The sequence below is a fragment of the Alosa pseudoharengus genome, unplaced genomic scaffold (genome assembly GCF_046254945.1).
Source record: "Alosa pseudoharengus isolate Yale_2024_CS ecotype anadromous, Long Island Sound unplaced genomic scaffold, YU_APseudo_1.1 YU_APseudo_1.1_scf_2, whole genome shotgun sequence".
Taxonomy (NCBI): Eukaryota; Metazoa; Chordata; class Actinopteri; order Clupeiformes; family Clupeidae; genus Alosa; species Alosa pseudoharengus.
The window spans coordinates 38,720,768-38,742,428 of NW_027468663.1; the positions used below are offsets into that span (position 1 = coordinate 38,720,768).

At 42.3% G+C, this 21,661-nt stretch overlaps 2 protein-coding genes across 3 annotated transcripts; one reads left to right on the forward strand and one right to left on the reverse strand.

The window, feature by feature from the left end:
* The first annotated feature begins 615 nt into the window (after positions 1-615).
* mtmr7b (myotubularin related protein 7b) lies at positions 616-11,987 on the forward strand. Of its 2 annotated transcripts, none has more exons than XM_076294932.1 (14): positions 616-857; positions 1,426-1,545; positions 1,792-1,954; positions 2,158-2,315; positions 3,080-3,208; positions 4,179-4,313; positions 5,347-5,479; positions 5,908-6,017; positions 6,181-6,306; positions 6,537-6,586; positions 7,076-7,276; positions 7,556-7,690; positions 9,339-9,471; positions 10,402-11,987. In XM_076294932.1, exons 1-14 carry the CDS (start codon positions 834-836, stop codon positions 10,747-10,749), a joined length of 1,965 nt encoding a protein of 654 aa, XP_076151047.1. In that variant the 5' UTR covers positions 616-833; the 3' UTR covers positions 10,750-11,987. The 2 variants fall into 2 exon arrangements, with proteins under 2 accessions (XP_076151047.1, XP_076151046.1); XM_076294931.1 differs by lacking the exon at positions 616-857 and adding an exon at positions 1,256-1,310.
* A 1,031-nt stretch (positions 11,988-13,018) lies between these two features.
* vps37a (VPS37A subunit of ESCRT-I) lies at positions 13,019-19,644 on the reverse strand. Its single transcript, XM_076294934.1, has 12 exons — positions 19,129-19,644; positions 18,573-18,647; positions 18,346-18,463; positions 17,715-17,815; positions 16,900-17,107; positions 16,674-16,744; positions 16,409-16,536; positions 16,167-16,225; positions 14,985-15,053; positions 14,090-14,233; positions 13,465-13,587; positions 13,019-13,361 (listed from the first exon to the last, which is right to left on the reverse strand). Exons 1-11 carry the CDS (start codon positions 19,236-19,238, stop codon positions 13,507-13,509), a joined length of 1,164 nt encoding a protein of 387 aa, XP_076151049.1. The 5' UTR covers positions 19,239-19,644; the 3' UTR covers positions 13,019-13,361; positions 13,465-13,506.
* Positions 19,645-21,661: the final 2,017 nt, after the last annotated feature.

Genomic DNA, 21,661 nt, shown 5'->3' on the forward strand with positions numbered 1-21,661 from the left:
AAAGGGACCTGATGAAACCCATGAATGGTGTTTCTGATTACTAAAATAATGTAAAATGTATGGGCCTAGATCACCATTTCGGTAAGCCTGGACGAACAAGAAGAGCAACACTGTCGCCCTAAATAGCTAGGCCTATTTATCACAAAATGCAAATATGTGTGGTCGTCAGACTTTTCAGTTTATGGTTCAGCATAATATGAAGTAGGCTACCTGTAAAAAAACAGGTGGCTATCTATCCTGCTTGCGCCACGGTAAAGAGGATCATAGAATGGCATTAGAAAATATGATTGTATTAATTTTAGCGATGAATAGCCCAGTGTATGTCTCCTCTTTATAACAACCAACAACAGGATGCAATTGAGCAACATATATCTAATAGCCTAGCAGGTTATCTGGTAGGCTATGTCTATTTTCTATTATGTGGTTTTTAATTTTCTATGGGTGCATATGGTGAACTAGGGCCTAGGCCTACATAGGCTACATAGCCTAGACCGACAGCAGCCCAATTTTCAGATCTATTCCTACACAGAATAGATGGAGAACAGAGTAGTCTGCGCAGGCGCTGCTCGGCAAAATAATCTCCACGAAAACGATACGTGTTGTCATCTGCACCGGAGGAGGACTGGTGGGTGCTAGGCGAATCTCCAGTCGGACCGCCTCGCGGACAACGATGGACGATGGCGTGGGCTACCTGCAGGACAGTCTATCTGTAACGTCGTTGTGAACATGGAGTGCCTGCTTGCATTTTGCTGAAAAGGGATCGGGTGTCTTTCAAGAAGGTTTTAGGCTATACGATTTTCCTCGGCGCACCATTTTAGCTGTTGCGTTTGAAGATGGAGCATATCAGGACGCCTAAGGTAAGGAACCACTATTTGTATTTTGCGGTTTATTCACTATTGTTGCAAATAGACAAAACTGGTTTTTATTGTTTTGATTATAGATACCATCCTTTGTGTTCATGATGCAAGACTTAGCTTAGGCTACGGCTAGGGCTCGTCGCTACTTGAGGGTGAAAGCCTGCATTTGCGCACATTCATGTTATCTGTTCATTGTCGCCTGTGTTGTATGAACCTGCTAGGCTATTTCGTCTTCTCATGCACACGGACCGGTTTGGGAACGTGGAAATAGGGGTGCGTGATGGTTATGGTGAAATAGCTGTGGCAACGAGAGGAAGTAGCTGTCAAATGATGTGGCTATATAGGGCCTGTGTGTAACCATACGAAACGCCACAATACTAGAACAAGGATGGAATAGGTGAAGAACACGTCTTTACCATGGGAAATACACATTTCACGGCAGCTGTTGGGACTGTGTGTAAATCATTACTGAAACGTCTTGCGTTCTAACATTCTTATCAATGTAGCCATTTTATTTCGTCGACATAGAGGAGATTTTATTATTGGTGTTTTCTGCTATCTTTTACAGGTCGAAAATGTGAGATTAATCGACAGAGTGACCCCCCGGAAGTCAACAGCCGGGACACTGTATCTTTCATCCACGCACAGCATCTTTGTTGAAAACACAGAGGCTCGCAAGGAGACATGGGTAAGAAATAATGTGTGATATAGCCTAGTATAATGGAGAGCTACATTCTTTTTCAAGCTGTCTGTCTGATTTCCTGCTGTTTTAGTTCCCGCTGTTCTAGATATTTCAAATGTTATAAATAAAAGCTGTTCCACCATTTTTCCACCAATACCCAGCCATCGTATCAGCCATCCAACAGTAAAACCAAAACCAGTTCCAGTGTCGAAAACAAGAATAACCTCATGAAAATCCTGTTTATTTTTGCAGGTGTTGCACAGTTTGATCAGCAGTATCGAGCGTCCCCTCACCAACCCCTCTGGCAGTCCCCTGATCATCCGCTGCAAGAACTTCCAGGTCTACCACTTCCTCATCCCTCAGGAGAGGGACTGTCTAGATGTGCAGGCCTCCCTGACACGTCTCTCCAGACCAGGTGTGGTGCTGAAACTCATGTGCGGCACCTCCAACCGTGGGCTCATGACTATTTACACTTGTTTAATTAGACAAATCTCTTTATCTGGGTTAATGTTTTTTTTTTCTTGTCAGTCTGAAAAAAACAGAGACTATGCCATGCATTCTTGGTTCATGCAGTAGCATTAGTGTTTAAGACTCTTTTCTGGCTTCTCCTGTTCTTAGAGAGGTATACTGAGCTGTCGTGCTTCTCCTATCATCCCAACGTGAACAAGGATGAGCGGGAGGAGGCCTGGAGCTTCATAGACCTGCGGGCTGAGTACGGGCGAATGGGAATACCCAGCAACCTCTGGTACCTCACGCCTGCCAACAGCGAGTACAGGGTAAGGACTCCCGTTAAGTTCTGCACTGAGACAGCAGTGTGAGAGATATGCCACTAATCTACAGGCTTACAGGCTGTGAATGTGAAATGAGGTGAACTGCTGGGAGTTATTTTCCAGTCAATTTTTGTGAGTGGAGAAAAACATTTTTAGAGAAAGAGAGAGAGAGCTCATTGAACTACTTGATGAAGAATGTAGCTGGTTTTAGTTCCTCATTGATGCTTTTTTATTGAATACAATAGGATGGGTTTGTTAGCGTGGACATGCCAAGGTTATTATCATCATTGAAAAGTAGTGATGAAAACATAACCCTTAATTGCACAATGTATGTTGTCGCTGCATCTTTACTGATTTTGCAATGTGAACAGGGATGTAGTGGTAAAATAAGAGGTGGGTAAACTATGAATTCTGTGATCACGGTTAGGTGGACTGCGCCAGCAGTATCAGATTTTTAGAAAATGCATTAAGAACATGTTGGATGATGGTGGAGGTTATTGTCCAATGTTTATAACAATGCAAGTGGTATTAAATGGTTCCTTGAGTGTTGGTGAGTGTACATATTTTGATTGTGGATAATACATGTGATTTGTGATTTTTAAAATGTTAAAAGTTTCAGTCGGTGAATAAACTCTTTTGAGAGGTGGATAAACTCTATTTCTGAAATTTAGGTGGGTAAACTGTGTTTATTTGCGTTTAGCCTCCACTGCATCCCTGAATGTGAACGATACGATGGTTCGTTCAAGTTGTTGTTTTCCTGTATCCACCAGGTGTGTGACACCTACCCGTCTGACCTGTATGTGCCAAAGTCGGCCACACCGTCCATCGTTGTGGGCAGTGCCAAATTCAGGAGCCGAGGAAGATTCCCTGTCTTGTCCTACTACCACCGGGATAATGGTGTAAGTTGGTCATCAGAAGTCTTGCCTGCTTTAACATGTCTCTCAACCTCTGTTGGCTAGTAGCTGCAATGGTGATCTGGCGATAATTTATGATATCTCAAAAAGTAGAAAGTAAAGAAAAGCTAGATTTTCAGTGTAACATTTTTTAGAACCATTTTCTTTATTATAATAAAGAACCCAAAATTCTTTTTCTGCAAAAATCCTGTGTTAGAGCATTTTTTTTTCTAGAATCTCTGATGATACTAGAAGTTCTACAGAGAACCTTCAAAGCTATGGGGACAAGCAAGTCATATGCAAATTGGACTGTTGAGGGGGATGTCATGGTCATGGAGTTCACTTCCAAAAGAGCACATGCTTCTGAATGTAGCCTGTCATGAGCAACTCTGTGTACATCTGCTATTAAATGTCAATGTGATAGAGCTGTAAAACGGATTTGTATTGGCCTGATTAATATTCATGCCGAGTCATGCTCGTAGATGTTTCCTCTGTCATAAGATGTAACGTGACAATGTTGAAACAGCATTGTAACGTGACTGTTGAAACAATGCGCTCTGAATTCTCCATTACCGTAGAGGGAACAAACAATAGCAACATATTGATGCTGTCAGCACTTCACCTTTGCCCCTGTGTTAGTATGCTTTCAGTCATAAAATTTTACCGTAGCCTCATGTGTAAGCTCAGAGAATGTTTACCATAATAGTTACCAACAGCATGCCATTCATGACTAGACAGATTTCATGCTCAGACCTCAGGTGATTGACCCTGGTGAAATATTTTGAATTTCTTTGTGCCCCATGCGTTCCATCAGAGCTGCATTTCGATTGAAGTTTGGCTGATGACCAATGCCAATGTTAAAATATGGGATGGCCAAGGGCTGTGTGAATGGCTGTGACTTAAGAAAGAGTGAGCTTAACAGTGAATAGTTTAACATGCTGTGTTATTAAGGAGAGACTTCCTTTGTCTCGATCAGGCTTCCATTTGTCGCAGTAGTCAGCCGCTATCTGGCTTCAGTGCTCGCTCCACAGAGGATGAACAGATGATCCAGGCCATCATGAAGTCCAACCCAGCCAGCGAGCTGATGTATGTGGTGGACACAAGGCCAAAGGTGACTAATACATGTTCCTGCTAATCTAAGTGTGTGTGTGTGTGTGTGTGTGTGTGTGTGCAGGGTATGGTAATTGTTAATGTACCTGTTTTACCATTTTGCTAGCATGTTCCTGCTAATCTAAGAGTGTGTGTGTGTGCAGCGTATGCGTACAGCGTTAATGTACCTGTCTTACCATTCTGCTAAAATTTTATTGCAAAAAGCTCCATCTTATGCAAAGTGAAAAGTCCAACCAAAGATAATTTAATAACAAGGCAAAATGTATTTACTCATTTAATATGATGAGCAAAATCCTAAGGTCGAACACTGGGGGCTCAATGCTCCCAAACACCACACGATAGCTTTTGTTCATGCACAAGACTGGGTGACTTTGCTCTTTGACCTTCAGTTAAATCAGGGCCCGTAGACTAGATAGATAGATAGATAGATAGATTAAAATTAAGATTAAAATTAAAATTACTTTATTGATCCCCAAGGGGAAATAAAGTAATAAACTAGATTAGAACTAGATTAGAAACTGTAGTGATCGTAAACCGGTTTACGTTTGTTTTTAAAATGTGTCTTTGGTGATCCGATCACAAGTGGTCAGTTCTAAATACAAGTGTAAACAATCACCAATACGCATTGTGAACCGATCACTCCAACCACGTGCGGAGGTGGTCTGAGGTGGTATTCTGATGCATTCCGGGCAATGAGCGTTCTATTGAAAATTACGTTGCCAATAGTGGAATGAAAACACAAGTGGTCAGCAACATCTTTCATCTTGTCTCGGCTGACCACTTGAAGATCGGATCACCCAGGACGCGCTCAAAAACGCACGTTCAAAAACACATGCACAAAGACACATTCTAAAAAGCAGTGCAAAAAGACACATTCTAAAAAGCAGTGCAAAAAGACACATTCTAAAAAGCAGTGCAAAAAGACACATTCTAAAAAGCAGTGCAAAAAGGCACGTTCTAAAAAGCAGTGCAAAAATGCCTAATGATTAATTCCATTCTTTTGTCTGTTTTTATGTTGACCTGTGTGCCTCCAGCTGAATGCAATGGCCAATCGTGCTGCTGGAAAAGGATATGAGAATGAAGACCACTACACCAATATTAAACTGCAATTTATCGGCATTGAAAACATCCACGTCATGAGGAACAGCCAACAGAAAATCGTCGACAGTAAGTTAAACATGGTCACTCTATAATTAATTTAGCCTCTTTGTGTGTGTGCGTCTCTGTCCTTCCTGATTCATGTTCAGTGTTTCCCACAGTATTGAATTCCATTTGTGGTGGTTGGTTTGCAGCATTAATTTGAATACAACAGTTTTTAACAACTTAGCACAGTGTGATTATGATGCCAACCAGATTTAAGCACAATTTAGTACAACCTGGAAAATCATTGTGTGGTGGTCAATGTTGATATTGTGGTGGGCCGCCACAAATAAGTCAATGTATGGGAAACACTGATGTTCATTTGGATTTGTTTGCGTACAGATGTGTGAGATGATCGTAATGAGAAACACAATAGCACAAACTGTAAACATTTCCTCTTGATTGAATGTAGAGGTGCTATGCTAAGCTCAAAGCTCGACTCGCCTGTATTTTAGTGGGAGAGTTCAGATTACCATCCATGGGAGACTTCCTATGGGGCCTGGAGAACTCTGGTTGGCTCAAGCACATCAAAGCTGTTCTGGATGCTGGCGTCTTCATAGCAAAGGTGCAGTCAAAAATCTCTATCATTTATTTATTTTAGTTAGGGCTAGTTTATGTTTCAAAAAGTGAACAGGTCTACATTATGACTGCTATTTGTTTTAATATAATGTTTATTTTGTATTTTGTTTATAATGTTTTTGTGTGTGTGTGTGTGTGTGTGTCTTCAGGCTGTAGGAGAAGAAGGGATCAGTGTGTTAGTCCACTGCTCAGATGGCTGGGACCGAACAGCACAGGCCTGCTCAGTTGCCAGTGTCCTTCTAGACCCTTACTACCGCACCCTGAAAGGATTCATGGTAATAAAACACACACACACACACACACACACACACACAGATCATAGCAGACTTGATACACTTGCCAAATTAACACAACTAGGAACTACTCGTATGAGTGTTTTGGCAACAGCAGTGAGATAATGATTTGCAGAAAACGCAACTTCCTCTTGCATGACTCAGTTTATTTCCCAGTTGATTTGACAGACTTCACAGTCTTAATATCTTCTCTATTTCTATCTTCTGAAAAGATTCTTATTGAAAAGGACTGGATATCATTTGGACACAAGTTCTCTCACAGGTACAGTCTTTGGAAATAGGAGATCCTTTTCCTGAATAACATTTCCTACATATTTTAATGTTACCATTTGCCTAGATGAACCTGTTAGTAAATTTGAATTTACCAGTGTTTGAATGCTCAATGGTGTTTTATGCCCCCAACGTCGTCTTCCAGGCAGCGCTGCCACCGCTGACTTAAAGGCACCTAATCCTAAACCCATGCCTAACCCTAGTGCCTTCCAGGCAGCGCTGCCTTGAAGACAACGTTGGGGGCATAAAATACCAAGAAACTGTTTGAATTGAAATGGACGTCAATGGGCTCCTTTCCAGACTGACCTGCAGAACAAATTCAAATTTGCTAACCGGTTCATCTGGATTCACCCAGTCTGTGTTACCATGTATGTATTGTAACTGAGGACATACTGTATTACAGTATTAGGGGTATTTAAAAAACTAAACGAAATAAATTTTCCGATAAAACCCTGAAACAAAAACATGTTTTTGTTTCCAGGTATGCTCACCTGGAGGGTGACCCCAAGGAGGTGTCTCCAGTGATCGACCAGTTCCTGGAGTGTGTGTGGCACCTGATGGAGCAGTTCCCATGTGCCTTCGAGTTCAACGATCGCTTCCTGCTCCAACTGCACATGCACGTGCACTCCTGCCAGTACGGCAACTTCCTGGGCAACTGCCAAAAGGAGAGAAGGGATCTCAGGTGAGCTGAGCTGTGGAGCACAAACCATGCTGGTGTTGCCTGGCCTGCTGAGGGTCTCACCAAATAGACTGAATCTGCTGCTGTATTTGGGCTTTGGTCAGACGTCTTAAGTAGACAGGCTGCACTACGCCTCAGAGGGACTCTATTGCTGTTGTTGAGTGTTGCCCATGAGATTTGAAATGGATAAAAAAAAAAGAAATATGACAATGGCATTAGTTGTATTCCTACAGTGTGGCAGACGACTGGTTGATTCCTGGTTGGCTGTTGTGTGTTCCCCAGGCTCCGTGAGCGAACCCACTCTGTCTGGCCTGTGCTGTGGGAGCAGCGGGCTGAGTTCCTGAACCCGCTGTACCGAGACGACCACAGCCAGACTCAGGGGGCACTGCGGCCCGTCACCACCCCCTACTGCTTCAAGTGAGTGTCCAGCCTCTGGACTAGACAATTCCCCTAACCCAACCAACACACCATGCACAGTCACTTTTATTTACTCTGAGATTTCTGAATAATGGCATTACCACCACCTACTGCTCTGGTTTCAAATACGACCCGACACACTGCTTCTGCACTATCTATAAACACAGCAGACCTGAAGACACACTGCTATAGGTCCCAGATGAAACAGTAATGGAGTTAAAAGGTTAGGATTAGGTTATTGATAATGTGCCGATAATGATGTTGAACAAGCAAGTCTAAACAAGTAATGCTACCCATACATCAGAAGACTTTGACAAGATTTGGGAAGATTCTTGAAAGATTGGGAGTCTTTTAACCAATGCCCCCCATTCAAGCTTTACTCAAAAAACTACAACCTTTCAAGAATCTTTCCCGAGTCTTGTCAAAGTTTTCTGGTGTAAGGGCAGCTTTAGCCATTCACTGGGAGGGGAAACAAGGTGATTTGATTTATCTTTTGCAGGGATTCCCAAACTGTGATACGCGAGCTGCCACTAGGGGGTACGCGAGATGAAAAGGGCAATGTCGGAAAGGAGTTTTTAAAAAAAATTATGAATGAATTAATACTCTAATTAATTCATAAATAATAAATAATTTCGAATCAGGTTATAATGATATGGAAACGTGAAATAAAGGAAGTCATTTGTAAACTCTATAGCAGGCTATGTTTTCATAAAAAAAAATAAGCTACCAACAATGCATGTGATTTCCTGCAGGCACCCAGAATATCTGGCGCGTTAGTTTCGTGGAAGTATAGGCTATGTAGAAGGCTACGCAAACATGGAAAACTGGCTGAAAACAGGGACACTGTCCAAAAGGCCTAATTAAAGCGATCGAAGAGGGGAAGCGAGAGAAACAGATTAGGAGACCGGTAACGATGGGATAGGGGGCAGAATGATGAAGGTGGAGGTGGAGCGCAGGGGATAAAAGAAAGGACGAGACAGAAAAGACTGGGCAAAGAAAACGAAAGTAGCCTATGATGAGGCATATGGGCCCAGGCTTCACGTGGATTGGTAGACAGACTGCCCAAAGCCACAGTCCGTGGTTTGCAGTGAGGTGCTATCTAACCGATCTAATGTTGTTCTCCACACTGTTTTTTTTAGCGTGAGAGCTCATAGACCAGTTGCACATTTTGATTTTGTTATTTGTTATCATGTAGGGCGGCTAATTAAACATGATGTCTGGAATGCGCCAATAGAATGTGTTACTTTTCGGATGGTGGAGGTACGCGAGCAGAGTCAGGATGTAGATGGTGGTCCGCGGGGAAAAAAAGTTTGGTAACCGCTGCTCTATTGCATGCATGAGCCCTGTTTAACCTAGCAAATGCAGAGCCATGTGGCTGATCGGTCTTAAACATTTAAGAAAAACAAAGGACTGCATGGAAAACATCTAAATGGTTCAATCTAAACAAGAGGTTCATTTTATCTTGTTGCTGGCACTATTGATGGCAAAGCACAAGACTGGTCTGTAAATTCTGTGATTTGTTTATTGAACTAAATGCACTGTGTCACTTTTATTGCCTTTTCTCTCTTCTTCTCTCTGTCTGTCTACCTGCCATCTGTCCGTATGTCCATGGCTGTTCTCGTGCACATTGCTGCGGTTGTGTTGGTAGGTTCTGGAAGAGCATGTATAACCGGGCCGAGAGGGCGGCTGCGCTGGTGGCGCGGCAGTCTGCAGCCGAGTGTCTGTCTGCGGTGCGCGAAGAGACGCAGCAGCTAGAGGAGGAGCTGACCACCCACCAGGAGGTACCGCGAGGGACGGCCCACTCGCCCACCCAACAAGGCATACACCAGCTCTGCACATTCACACACACACACACACTCATACACACACACACATAGTGCATACACCAGCTCTGCACATTCACACACACACATAGTGCATACACCAGCTCTGCACATTCACACACACACACACTCATACACACACACACATAGAGCATATATACATACATACATACACACACACACACACACACACACACACACACACACACACACACACACACTCACATACTGTACACACACAGGGTATATACCAGCTCTGCATACACCAACACACACACAGGGCATCAACCAGCTCCAGACACACACACACAGAGGGCATCATCCAGCTCCAGAGACACAGGCACACACACACGGACACACACAGCATTACCCCACTCCAGACACCCACACAAAGGCCATACACTAAATTCGGACAGACGGACGGACACGCACACACAGAGCATCAACCAGCTCCAGACGCACAGGCGCACGCACACGGGGCCTCAACCAGCTACAGCTACACACACACACACACACACACACACACACACACACACACACACACAGATACTCACACATATAAACATAAATATGCATACCTATAGATCATATTGTGTTATACATTCATATACAGTAAATGTATCAGAATGTAAACCACCTGCACATGTTATCTACAGCATGTGGTGATGGACTTCCATGGACACATACATGGCAGCATTTACAGTGGTGTTGTTTGACCTTGACCTGCCATGACCCGTACAGCTGGGGTCTGAGAGCATTTGTTATGCTACTTTATACATTGGTCACTAATTCTTTACAAATAGTTTATCAATTGGTCAAAATTGGTCACACATCACTCACAGACAGTATACCACCTCTGATGTGATCTGTGGCCCTGTCTCCTAACAGAGAATAGCCATGCTGACGGGAAAGAGGGTGGTGGCTGCCGTGAAGATGACGAGCAGAGCCAGTGACTGGACCCCCCGGCGTGCCCCTCCGGCCTCGGACCGGGCGGGAGAGGGGGTGGCCGAAAGCCCTCAGGACTACTTCCCCTGCGTGGACTCGGCCCCGGAGAGGGAACGCAAGACCCCGCCCGCGTCCCTGCCCCTCGTCTCGGCCCTGGGTGCGGGCGAACCTGATGACCTCTCGGCCTGCAGCGACCTCGAGTCCGGTGTGGCCGACCTCAGCAGCCGTTCCTCCAGTGGCGGAGACGACAAGGACCGTGATTTGTACGAGGCCGCCTATGCCACTGCCTGAGTACAAATCCAGGCTATGCAGAAAGGGATTAGAGGGAAATGTAGTTGGAGGTGGGATGGGAGGGGACAGGATGAGGTGGCCATTTATCTGAACCCTGTAGCCCCTTGAGCTGAGTGGTAGAAACTCTGTTTTTAATATGATTTGTGCACTGGAGGTGTCGCCGGGCAACACTGGACGTGTTCCAGAGCACAAACACTGAGCCACCGAGCTGTTCTGGGCCCACATGAGACAAGTGAACAAATTGTGGACAAAGATTTATTTCTGGAGTTAAAATGTCTTAAGTTTGTTTACAGTTAAGGGAAACATCTATTTATTATATGTGCAATACATTGTATTAAGCTATGTTTGTATTATTTGAAAATTTTTACTGGAATTGTGCACGTTATTTTTTTCAGACCATAGACACTGATTGTGGTTTTCCATACTCCCATTTTTCCATTTTATTTCTCAGGTTAGCAAAGTCACTGTTATTCAGAATCTGTTGTCTCAGTAATTAGCTAGAGAAATTAATCTTAAGAATGTACTAACATTCTAATTATAGCCTCAACCAATAGGACACATGTAGTCTGTTAGAACCTTCTATTTTTAATCAACACGCTCAAGTCAGTGAAACTAGTCCAACTTAGGCTGTAATTAATTGAGACCATTTTGCTGCCAAAATACATGATACTCATACATATGTAACAGCACAGTACCTCAAACATTGTCCCTCCAAAACTGAATTGGAGCTTTTTAAGGTGTTTTAGTGTAGCTGAGAAGGGAAATTATGATAGTCAGTTTGCATCTTGGACCCAGTGTTAGAGTTTAGTCTTGACTCTTCCACCCTTGCCAACTGCTAGTCATAGTCATTTTGTCATTCTTTTGCAAAATTATTCTAGAAATACATTTATTCCTAAGGATATATTGGGACATCCAAGTCTGGTAGAACCACCTGTACAGTTTGGAGCAAACTAAATAAGAGAAACTTCAGTTTGCCAACTTTGTGAAAGGTGGTGTACTTCCCATTTCTCTGTTTGTGAATGTGTGTGTATCTACTGTGTTTTAACTGTACTCGAGTGCTATTCGCATTTGTGACACAAACTTCAAAGCTCTTTTTTCCAAATCTGAAGAGCACCACATCCCTGTCTCTAAAAAGGAATGTCATTCCACACTATCCCTATCATACCTAGCTATATTTGATGTCTGGTACACCCTGTTATTCGTACCCTTAGTAATTAAAATACCTGATCCACAACAAACAGCTGTTGATGACTTGCTTTCATATAAGGTTAACCTAAAGTGGGGGGAAAAAAACAACCACTGGAATGTTCATTTCTCTTGCAAATGTTTCAGGTAGACTCTGTTCCCTGTCTTAATAGGATAGCCATTCTCCCTGTTAATACTCTGCTCTCTGGGGAGGGAGGCGGTGACCGATGACAGCCCTATTAGTGTCACTCGAGACCTCCTTGGGTGCGTGATGGACTTCCACATACTTCACTGAGATGAGTCACACTTCATGCACATGACCTCACTTTCCATTGGCTTTGAGTCATACACAAGTCTACTAATTCACTGGTTCACTATTACACGGCCATACAGGGACCTTTAATCACTCTTATCCCCATCTGGACAATGTATGCTAGACTGAGCTGTTAAAAACTTAAATTAATTAGTAGAAATGATGACTCCAGTCCATTATAGGCCTATCATAGAGAAACATCTGAAAACTAAGGTACTAGAATTGACTATGTCACTAAAGCATGTAATTATATGTTAGCAAGTAGTTGTATGAATTACATTTGCAGAGGCACATGTGTATCTTGTGTTTAAGCACCCTCTATTGTATCCAAAAGACACATACTTTTCACTATTTAGAATCTGGTGTGGTTAGAAACATCAATACAAGAACATATGACTCATCACTCTTGTCTGTCACATGACATGGCCCATCACACTTGAAATAAATGAGGCATGACTCATGAACAAACAAAATGTTAGTTCCAAGGTATGCCCTCGCATATGAAAAACTATGAACTAGACTAAATGCCCTCCCATGTGACAAACTATGCACTAGACTAAATGCCCTCACAAGTGACAAACTATGCACTAGACTAAATGCCCTCACAAGTGACAAAGTGCTAGACTAAATGCCCTGACATGTGACAAATTATGCACTAGACTAAATGCCCTGACATGTGACAAACTATGCACTAAACTGAATGAATTCATTTGAACAATCACACCAAGACTGGGCAAAAAGTTATTCAATTTCACAACAGGGTTTTTTCTAAATGTTTTTAATTAACCTAACAAATTAAATAACAACATATAATACACAGTGTCTTTGATTATAATAAAGTCTATTATCAACATTATTTAAATACAGTATTTGTCATTAAGTCTGTAAGTACTCGGCAACATTACCATATCCGATTCAAGTAAATGGACCTCACTCCCCCAAACAAACTTATCAATCAATAACATCATTACAAATTGTATGCCAATATCAGTTCATAAATGTCTGCCTAGTTCTGAGGGGTTATTCACCACAAGGACTTTACTCTCTGCCTAGTGACAGATGTGCTTCTTATCTTGATCTGTTGTACCCTTCTGCTGGTGGAGCATATCCAAACCTGGGGATGCACATAAAGAGACAAAATGGCCATGAACCAGAAGGAAAAGCAGCTGCTAAAAGCTAACACTCATTTACAAAATGGCCAGGAAAACACAACGCACCTCTGTGTATCTGTAATAGAAAAGCACCCTGGCAGCTTGGTGCTAGTGGGTGGTGGAGTAGGGCCCATGGGTGCTGATGGACTGCTGCAGCTTCTCCTCTTTGGCTCGTCTGCAGTGGCACAGCTGTGAGGGGCCACACAAAGTCAACTACAAGTTTATTGCCATGATATGCATTCAGAATACAATGAAATACTTCAGTGCTCTCTCTGCCTTACATATCCCCAGAAGAACTGACATTCTGGAATTGTATTCAATGAATACAATAAACACAGCAGAATGTATAGAAGTACACAAAAGCAGAACTACTGTAGACTGAAGTACAGTAAAAAAAAACAGTAGCATAAAATATGTAGCCAATGTGGATAAATACAGTCGATCAGTACCATAACTGCATGATCACAGTGTGGTATGAGTGTATGATACATATAGTGGTGCTAACTGTTCACTGTGTGCTAAAAGCGATGCCTAATGGAGGACCTCCAAAATCGTACAGGTCCATTTTACAGGTCTTTCAGGGTATAAGGTCAACATATAAATGTTGATACGGTCAGAAAATAAGGTCAACATATAAATGCAGCTTTTCTATATCCACTATTCAACACAATCTCTTCTTGAGTGTCTTTACCGTTCTTTTCTCCATGAAGTTGGTCAGAAAGTCGTCAATCTCGGTCTTGCCCTCCAGGAAGCTCTCGGCCGTCTCCTCAGACTCCTCCTCGGCCTGATGGGCCGCCACCTTCAGTCTCGCTTGCAGGGCACTCAGGCTGCAGCTCTGAGGGGAGAGAGGAGCTCTCGTGACGTGAACGCCCCCGTGTGAACCTAGAATCCAAGGGCCCTATCTACCCCTCCTTGACTCAGTGTAACTATAACTCTTTTGATGGTGTAACTATAACCCTGTTAAGTGACTCTGCTGCTGAGTCAGTCTCCACTGCTTCCAGGTCAGACTCTACATGCTCCATTCTCACTGACAGTCAACATCACCCAAGATCAACCTACATTCTGGATGACTGAAAAGCCTATGCTCTCCAATTACTTCCTTCCGCCAATGTGTCATAGGCTTCACTAAAGAGAACGAAAGTAGACGTCAAGGCACTTAACTATTGGCCTGGAGACAATTGGATTATTGCCACCTCTATACAGAAGAGAAATGGATACCTGCATAAGTACACTAAAACAAGAACAGCTAAAGAGGACTCAGAGAGATGAGTGTGGATAGAGAAAAAGCAGTCAGAGAAGCTCCATCTGTAGATAGAGGCCTGTGGAGAGCCAGGGTGCTCCTCTCCAGACATAGTGAAGTCACAACTGATACAAGAAGACAACCTGACATGTCTTGTCTTGTTTTGTTTAGATGCATCATATGACTAAACAGGAAGAAAAACTGTGCGGATAGTGGCTGTACACAGACTGGAACCCAGATATGAACAAGAGCTCATTCAAAGACACAACACCTCCCTGTAGCCATCTTGAGTCGCGGTGGTGATGAAACCATGAGGTCATGTGCTTCTTCAGCTACTGGGCCTTACCTCACTCAGCTCATGCTGTCTTTGCATCTTGGTTTCAAAATTGGATTTCATCTGGGTGAGTTGTTCATACTGAGCAGAGAAAAACACAAACAGAACACAAATGTTTGCAGTGGAGCTAGGACAAATCCACAAACAGAACACAAATGTTTGCAGTGGAGCTAGGACAAATCCACAAACGGAACACAAATGTTTGCAGTGGAGCTAGGACAAATCCACAAAGAGAACACAAATGTTTGCAGTGGAGCTAGACAGAAATGGGGACTTGAGTGTGAGACTTTGACTGGAGTCGCACTTAATGGCGGCCTTACATTGTACGATTTTGGTCTGTTTTCACAGTCGGCGACTAAATTTGCAAAGTCGGACAAAAATCATGGGAGTTGTACTGGAATCGCGGCGCGCTCCCGTCAACTAGATCGTTAAGTGTAAGGTGCCAATTTTAGCGGTTTTAAGTCAGTCGGAGTCAGTCTTTTTCTAGTTTTGCCGTTACGACAATATCAAACATGTTTGATATTATCGCAAGTCTTTCTAGTCGTGGCTCATGCAAATAGTGACGTGAACAATAAAAACCAAGTGACTTCTCTCCAACACCAAACAGGAAGGGGCAAAGTAGGCGACAGCTGTAGCAAGGGACCTGATGAAACCCATGAATATGATCATTTGTTATTTCGTTTCTTATACATCTTTAGTCGGCTCTTCCACGCGACAGAACAACTCCATAGAGATGTCACGCATAAAACAATGCTGCAGAAACACGAAAATATGACTGAATTTAGAAGGCTATCATTTCAGTTCCTGTTTATCTATTGCACGATGGGTAATAATCTAGTTGCAGTCTTGTAAATAGTGACCCTGCAAGATCCCTAGTCATTGCAAAATCGTAGTCTGTGACTTAAAACTCTATTACTTGTCTTTAGATGTGAGAGGGTCTGAGACTGTAGTCTTTCAAAAGTCTGTCAGTGTAAGGAGGGCATAAGTCGCACAAACAGTGACTTCAGACTTGACTTGCGACTCCACCTCAAAGACTTGAGACTCGACTTGGACATCCAAAAAATTACTTGTGAACATCTCTGGAGCTAGGACAAATCCATAAACCTATGGCGGTTTGCCTTATACATCTTCACAAGACAGAAACAATTCCATGAATGGCAAATGCCTCCAATGCAACTCTGGGGGGTAGTTTACCTTAAACAGCATTTCTTGTCTCTTTCCCTCCAGCTGGGGCTCGAGCTGTAGGTTCTTCTCTAGTGAAAGGAAGAGATTATTCTCATTTGATGAAACTATCACAACAAGAGAGACACCTGAGCATCGCTGCCTTGGATTGTAGTGTTTGGTGACCGACAATCCCTGAATGTCTAGCTTGCACACACAGGTGTAGAAGCCGCATGCCACTGTATGTTTGGATGTATGCCGCTGCTTATACTTACTGGCCATTGCCACAATATTGTTGACCAGCTCCTCCTTATCACTGGTGACCTGTTTGAGCTGTGGTAGAGACACAAAGAACTCCAGAAGGACATCCTCTTTGTCGCTCAAGTCCTTCAGCTGAGACAAACTAGGACACATGCACAATCAATCAGTCAATTAATACAGCTTCTCAAACAAATGTTTTGTAAAAGAGGCAAGTGGAACAAAATCCATTTCAAAGGAATTGAAACTATCATTTTCTATAATTTTCTTGTTAAGTTTTACCTTATCTCTGCCAGTTCTGCAAACGATTCTGGGATCTCAGGCATCTTGTACATGTGACCGTTCACCCCAACCTAAAACAAGCAACAAATGCATATAGGTCACGGCCTGAGCAGTGAAAACTGTGCACATTCCTGGTCCACTGACACCCAGGCGGAATGCAACATGGCATGTTTCAGCGTGGCGTAGATGTTCTTGGTCCCGTACATGCTGCCTCCTCCATCCGTACCTGTGAGTCAGTGGTGGGCACGGGCAGTGGCAGGTCTGTTATGAGGCCGTAGGCGGGTGCGGCTGGGCGGGGTGCCGCGTGTGCCTCCGTCCCGGCGTGTGGCATGGAGGCAGGGCCCATGGGGCGCTGGCTTTCCTGCGGGGGGAAGGCCGGGACGAAGTGGAAACTCTGGGGTGGGTATGGGGACATCCCAGAGGGCTTGTACATGCTGGAGGAGGGATGGAAACAAAGACGCAAACATGACCTTGTTAAATGGTCATTCTGATTTGACTGATTTTACTGAGTTATTTGACTTTTTTTCTCCGATTCCGGTGCTAATCAAGAATTCCTCCCTAGCAAAAAAATGCTCACTATTCAATACTTTGATGTAGATTTTCTGTTTGACTTTTATCAATGTGGGTAGATGCTAATGTTTGAAAGCCTACAGGGAGAAAGTCAGCCTATGCAGGGAGGAAAGTGAGCTAGAGCCGAGTGATTTGAATTCCTTAGTTGGACGTCTAGATCAGCTGCCATATTGTGCTGAAGCAACAAGGGCTCTCTTATTATCACGAGGTCTGCAATAAGTGTTGTCTAAATGTACTGGTTACGGTAACTAAAGGCCTGAAAGTTTAACCGTTACAGCCAATGTCTAATATTTATCATACTTTTCAGTATCAGCTTTCTTAACATCTTTGCAGTGGACATGTATTGAAGGCTCTACTGTTTAACACTGAATTCAATGATTACTTAAGTCTTATAAAGCCTTGGATTTAACAGTTATATTCTTTTAGTAGGTGACAGGTTATATGGCTGACAAGCCTAAACCAGTTACTCACAAAGGAAAGCCTGTGGTGCCAGTCATGAGAACGGGTGGGCTTTTCCAGAACTCGTCCAAGATGCTTTGGATAACCTTCCCCAGGTCAGAGTGCATCCCGAACTGTAAACACAATGGAAAAGGGAAAGAGAGATCAAACATTTTTAATTTTAAGGAAAAGATATTATTATACAAACACCAGTTTTCAGTATGAGTGGGGTCAAATCACAATACAGAAAACCTATAAAAAACAGGTCAAGCCAAAACATGTCCATGTGAGCCTGTGTGACTGGACAATAGTGATGACATAAGCACAGGAACCTAACCCGACTTCTGCAAGCAGGACCAATGGAGGTACTTATCAACATGAATAAAAAGCCAAGAGTGTTTTTATCATTTTAAAATGTTTGAAGCAACATATCATCAGTAACAGACTCCACCCCACCTTCACATGCAACACTGATTTTTAAATGTTTAGGTTCTCAACACAAGGGCAGACATATGCCTCTCTGTTTTATACTACACGTCATGTACAAAGAAGCCTACACAGCACCTACTGAAGTTGTCTAAGGAACTATTACCATTAATAACAGTCATCTATCATTACAGATATACTAGCAGTGAAGTTCAGGCTACACCAGATGGGTACTGACATTGGTGAGAAGTGGACTGGTGATGACTGTGCCATTGTTGCTCTCTACTAAGTGATGACCCACAGGTGGGTAGACACTGACCACTGGCTTCTCTTGAGGGAACTGGGGTGGAAGCAATCTGTGGATAGAAAGGAAAAGCTAATGTGGCAAGTATCAACAGTTAAGTACATTCTTAAATCAAATATCCACGTGGCCAAACACAATGTGTCAATGGTGGTTAAACTCACATGTTGACGCTGATGGTCGAGTTGTTGACTGTAAAAGGAATTCTGTATTCCACATCTTTTTGGATCTCTGCGATACTAGATTAAAAAAATAATAATAAAACAACATGTAGTCAAGTGGCATTAAGTGGTATCAGTAACCGAGTACATGCCGATACACCAAAACAACTAGGAACTACCAACAAAGTAATCTGAGTAGGCCTCTCGTTGTTTACAAGATTTTGGACGTCATTCGCCAGCTAGCAAGCTAAAGATTTCACACGCCATCAACAGTTGTGCAATCTCTTGGAAAACTACAGTACTTGGAAGCACCGTGGGGTACAGAGGCGATTCAATTATGGCCTGTCTGAGATCTTGAGTAAACAATGCAATTGCGTTACCTAGTTAGCTGGCTAATACTTTAATCTTACCCCATCGCATGACAGTTAAGACAAGGGGACACAACAACACGGAGAGCTAACATTAACCATCATACAGAATTAGCGTGATATGTTAGGCAACATAAATCTAACAATATATCCTGACATTTGAACAATAATCGCTTGGCTATATTACTTACTTTGCATGGGCAGTTTTAAGTGACTCGATTTGCCTCTGTCTCTGTTGTTGTAAACTATTGAGAGGTGGGATTGGTCCAGAGCCCTTTGACAAAGGGAAAATCCAGTTCATCCTCCTCAGGCTTGGCAGAAACAGATCGTGCTTTCTAAGTTATTTAGAAAATGCAAGTTGCTATCTCGCTTGCCAGTCAAACTGAGAAAACTGTCAAAAGCTATATATCGAGGTAGTCAGTTGCTTTACGCCTTAAACATAAAAGCTAATGTTTGTCTATGTTGTTTAGAGCTAGCAAAGTGGCTAGCTAGCTAGTGCTAGCTAATCTGCCAGCCTTAAAACTGAACCATCTAAAAGGCTACCAATGTTTTGTCCGACGACATGTCTTGACTCAATTAATACAATAATCTCAGATTCCTTAAGGGAACCACGTGCCCAAAAATTGCGGTGTCATGTGTGACGCTAGCTGGATTGCGAAGGTTAGCTAAACTTGCCCCTACAACACCGACGAGGCAGATTTGCTCTAAGGAAAGACAACAACTACCATATGAGAGGGGAGGGAACAGGAAGACACTACGTTGAAGCTACGTCAACACGTTATGCTAATCAAATAACGTTTGGGCCATTATCCAGTCATTTTATGAAAAAAGGTTGAACAAATTGCAACAGAAGAAAACTTAACTGATTTTGTATCCTCAATATGTCCTGAGTAAGGGAAAAAAAGCCCCGAAGAATCCCAATAGGGGAAAGTTTAGAAAAATACCTAAATATACCCTATTCATGCGCCTATACAGTATTTTTCTCATGCAAATAGGGGAAAAAAATTAACCTTCACATATCACCATGAAAATTACTGAGTTGATTACTTACATCAAGACAAACAAAAAATGTATTATAAGTTTTTTGAAATTGTTTGTTAACATGGGCAAACAGGGCATAATGTAATTACGTATAGCTAATTTGTATACCACAACGGAGCTAATAGTCCAGGCAAAGGTCTGACCCAAAACTAATTGCAACAGAATTTATTTTCACATTTTTATATTTCAATTGGTGATCTAGACACCATAAAAGACCATGAAAATCCAGTTGGTGGAAATATGTTAAAATGAGGGTTGTTTTATGCATTATTCATACTGACAAAACTGTAATTAGAATGTTGTAGAATACACATTCTAAAGAATATCTGACCCCATCTAACTTAACATGGAATTTTAGAATCTTGCATTGTTGAGGAACATTCTTTTATTTTCAAAGAGTGAATTTCTTTGGCTTATTTCAGACTGGTTTGTTGCAAAATTGGTGTCTATTTTTACATGTTGGCCCTTTGAATCAATGGAAATGGTTGTTGACTCTTGAAATAGAGGCAGTGTGTTTTTGCATGTAAGTGTTCCACAATGTTTAATCTGTACAAACACATAATTAAGCATTATTCAGCCTAGGAAAGTGGTTTTGGTGTTTAATCTGATTTAGAGGTCACTGAAACATCACACTAAAGTATCAGTCCATTATTTTTCAAGACTTATAGTAATTGACCTCTTGCCCAGGGGTTGACTGATATACTGTCTGTCCAATCAGAGGGGCCTGTATGATGCCCCTTCACTGCACAATTTTTGTCTAAAACAATAATCAGACAGCACAGTATGTTTATGTTAGTGAATGCAGGAAAATTGTGAAGGCAAAGTTGAAGATGGACATGATAATGTCCAAATTCGACAGAAGGGTGCAGATGGGATAACTGCAGCTACCCTCCAAAAAAGTGACTATTGTTGTGACATCTGGCAAAAAGGTGCATGCTAAATATAGTTTAAGATTAATTAACAATGCATGCATGGGTCATGGTTTTACCATTCATAGAACAGTCAAAACTATACATATTCTAAAAGCATATGCACTGTACATGAAATATAGCATTAATCAACTTATGTCCCATCTTCCTCCATACCATGCATAGCACATACTCCTTCATTCTGTATAGGCGAGTCAAGTGAACAGCTGATACATTTTGGCCTGCACTATTAAGGGAAACAAATTAAACACCCTAAACCATATATTTTCTGAAAGCATATACCCTCTATAACACCATTTAAGACATTTCCCATCTTCCTCCATGCCATGCACAATACATTGCCCTCTATTCTGTAAAGGCGGATCTAGTGTAAAGTGGATACATTTTGGCCTATACTGTCCGGGGAAAACAAATTAAACACCATAAACTATATATTTTCTATAAGCATATACCCTCTAGAGGAGATATAACACCAGTTAAGACATGTATTATCTTCCTCCATGCCTTGGACAATTTGTTTGTCAAATGTTGCAATTAGTTTTGGGTCACTATACATTAGCTATACGTAATTACATTATGCCCTGTTTGCCCATGTTAACAAACAATTTCAAAAAACTTGGTTTTATCTACCGCTCTGGTTTGGGCGTGTGCGTACCCACACTGCAGCTCGGCCTCGGCTCCATATAATATGGATTGCATAGACAGTAGCCTAAAATAAACTGATTGATGGGAAACCATGATCTCATAACATAAT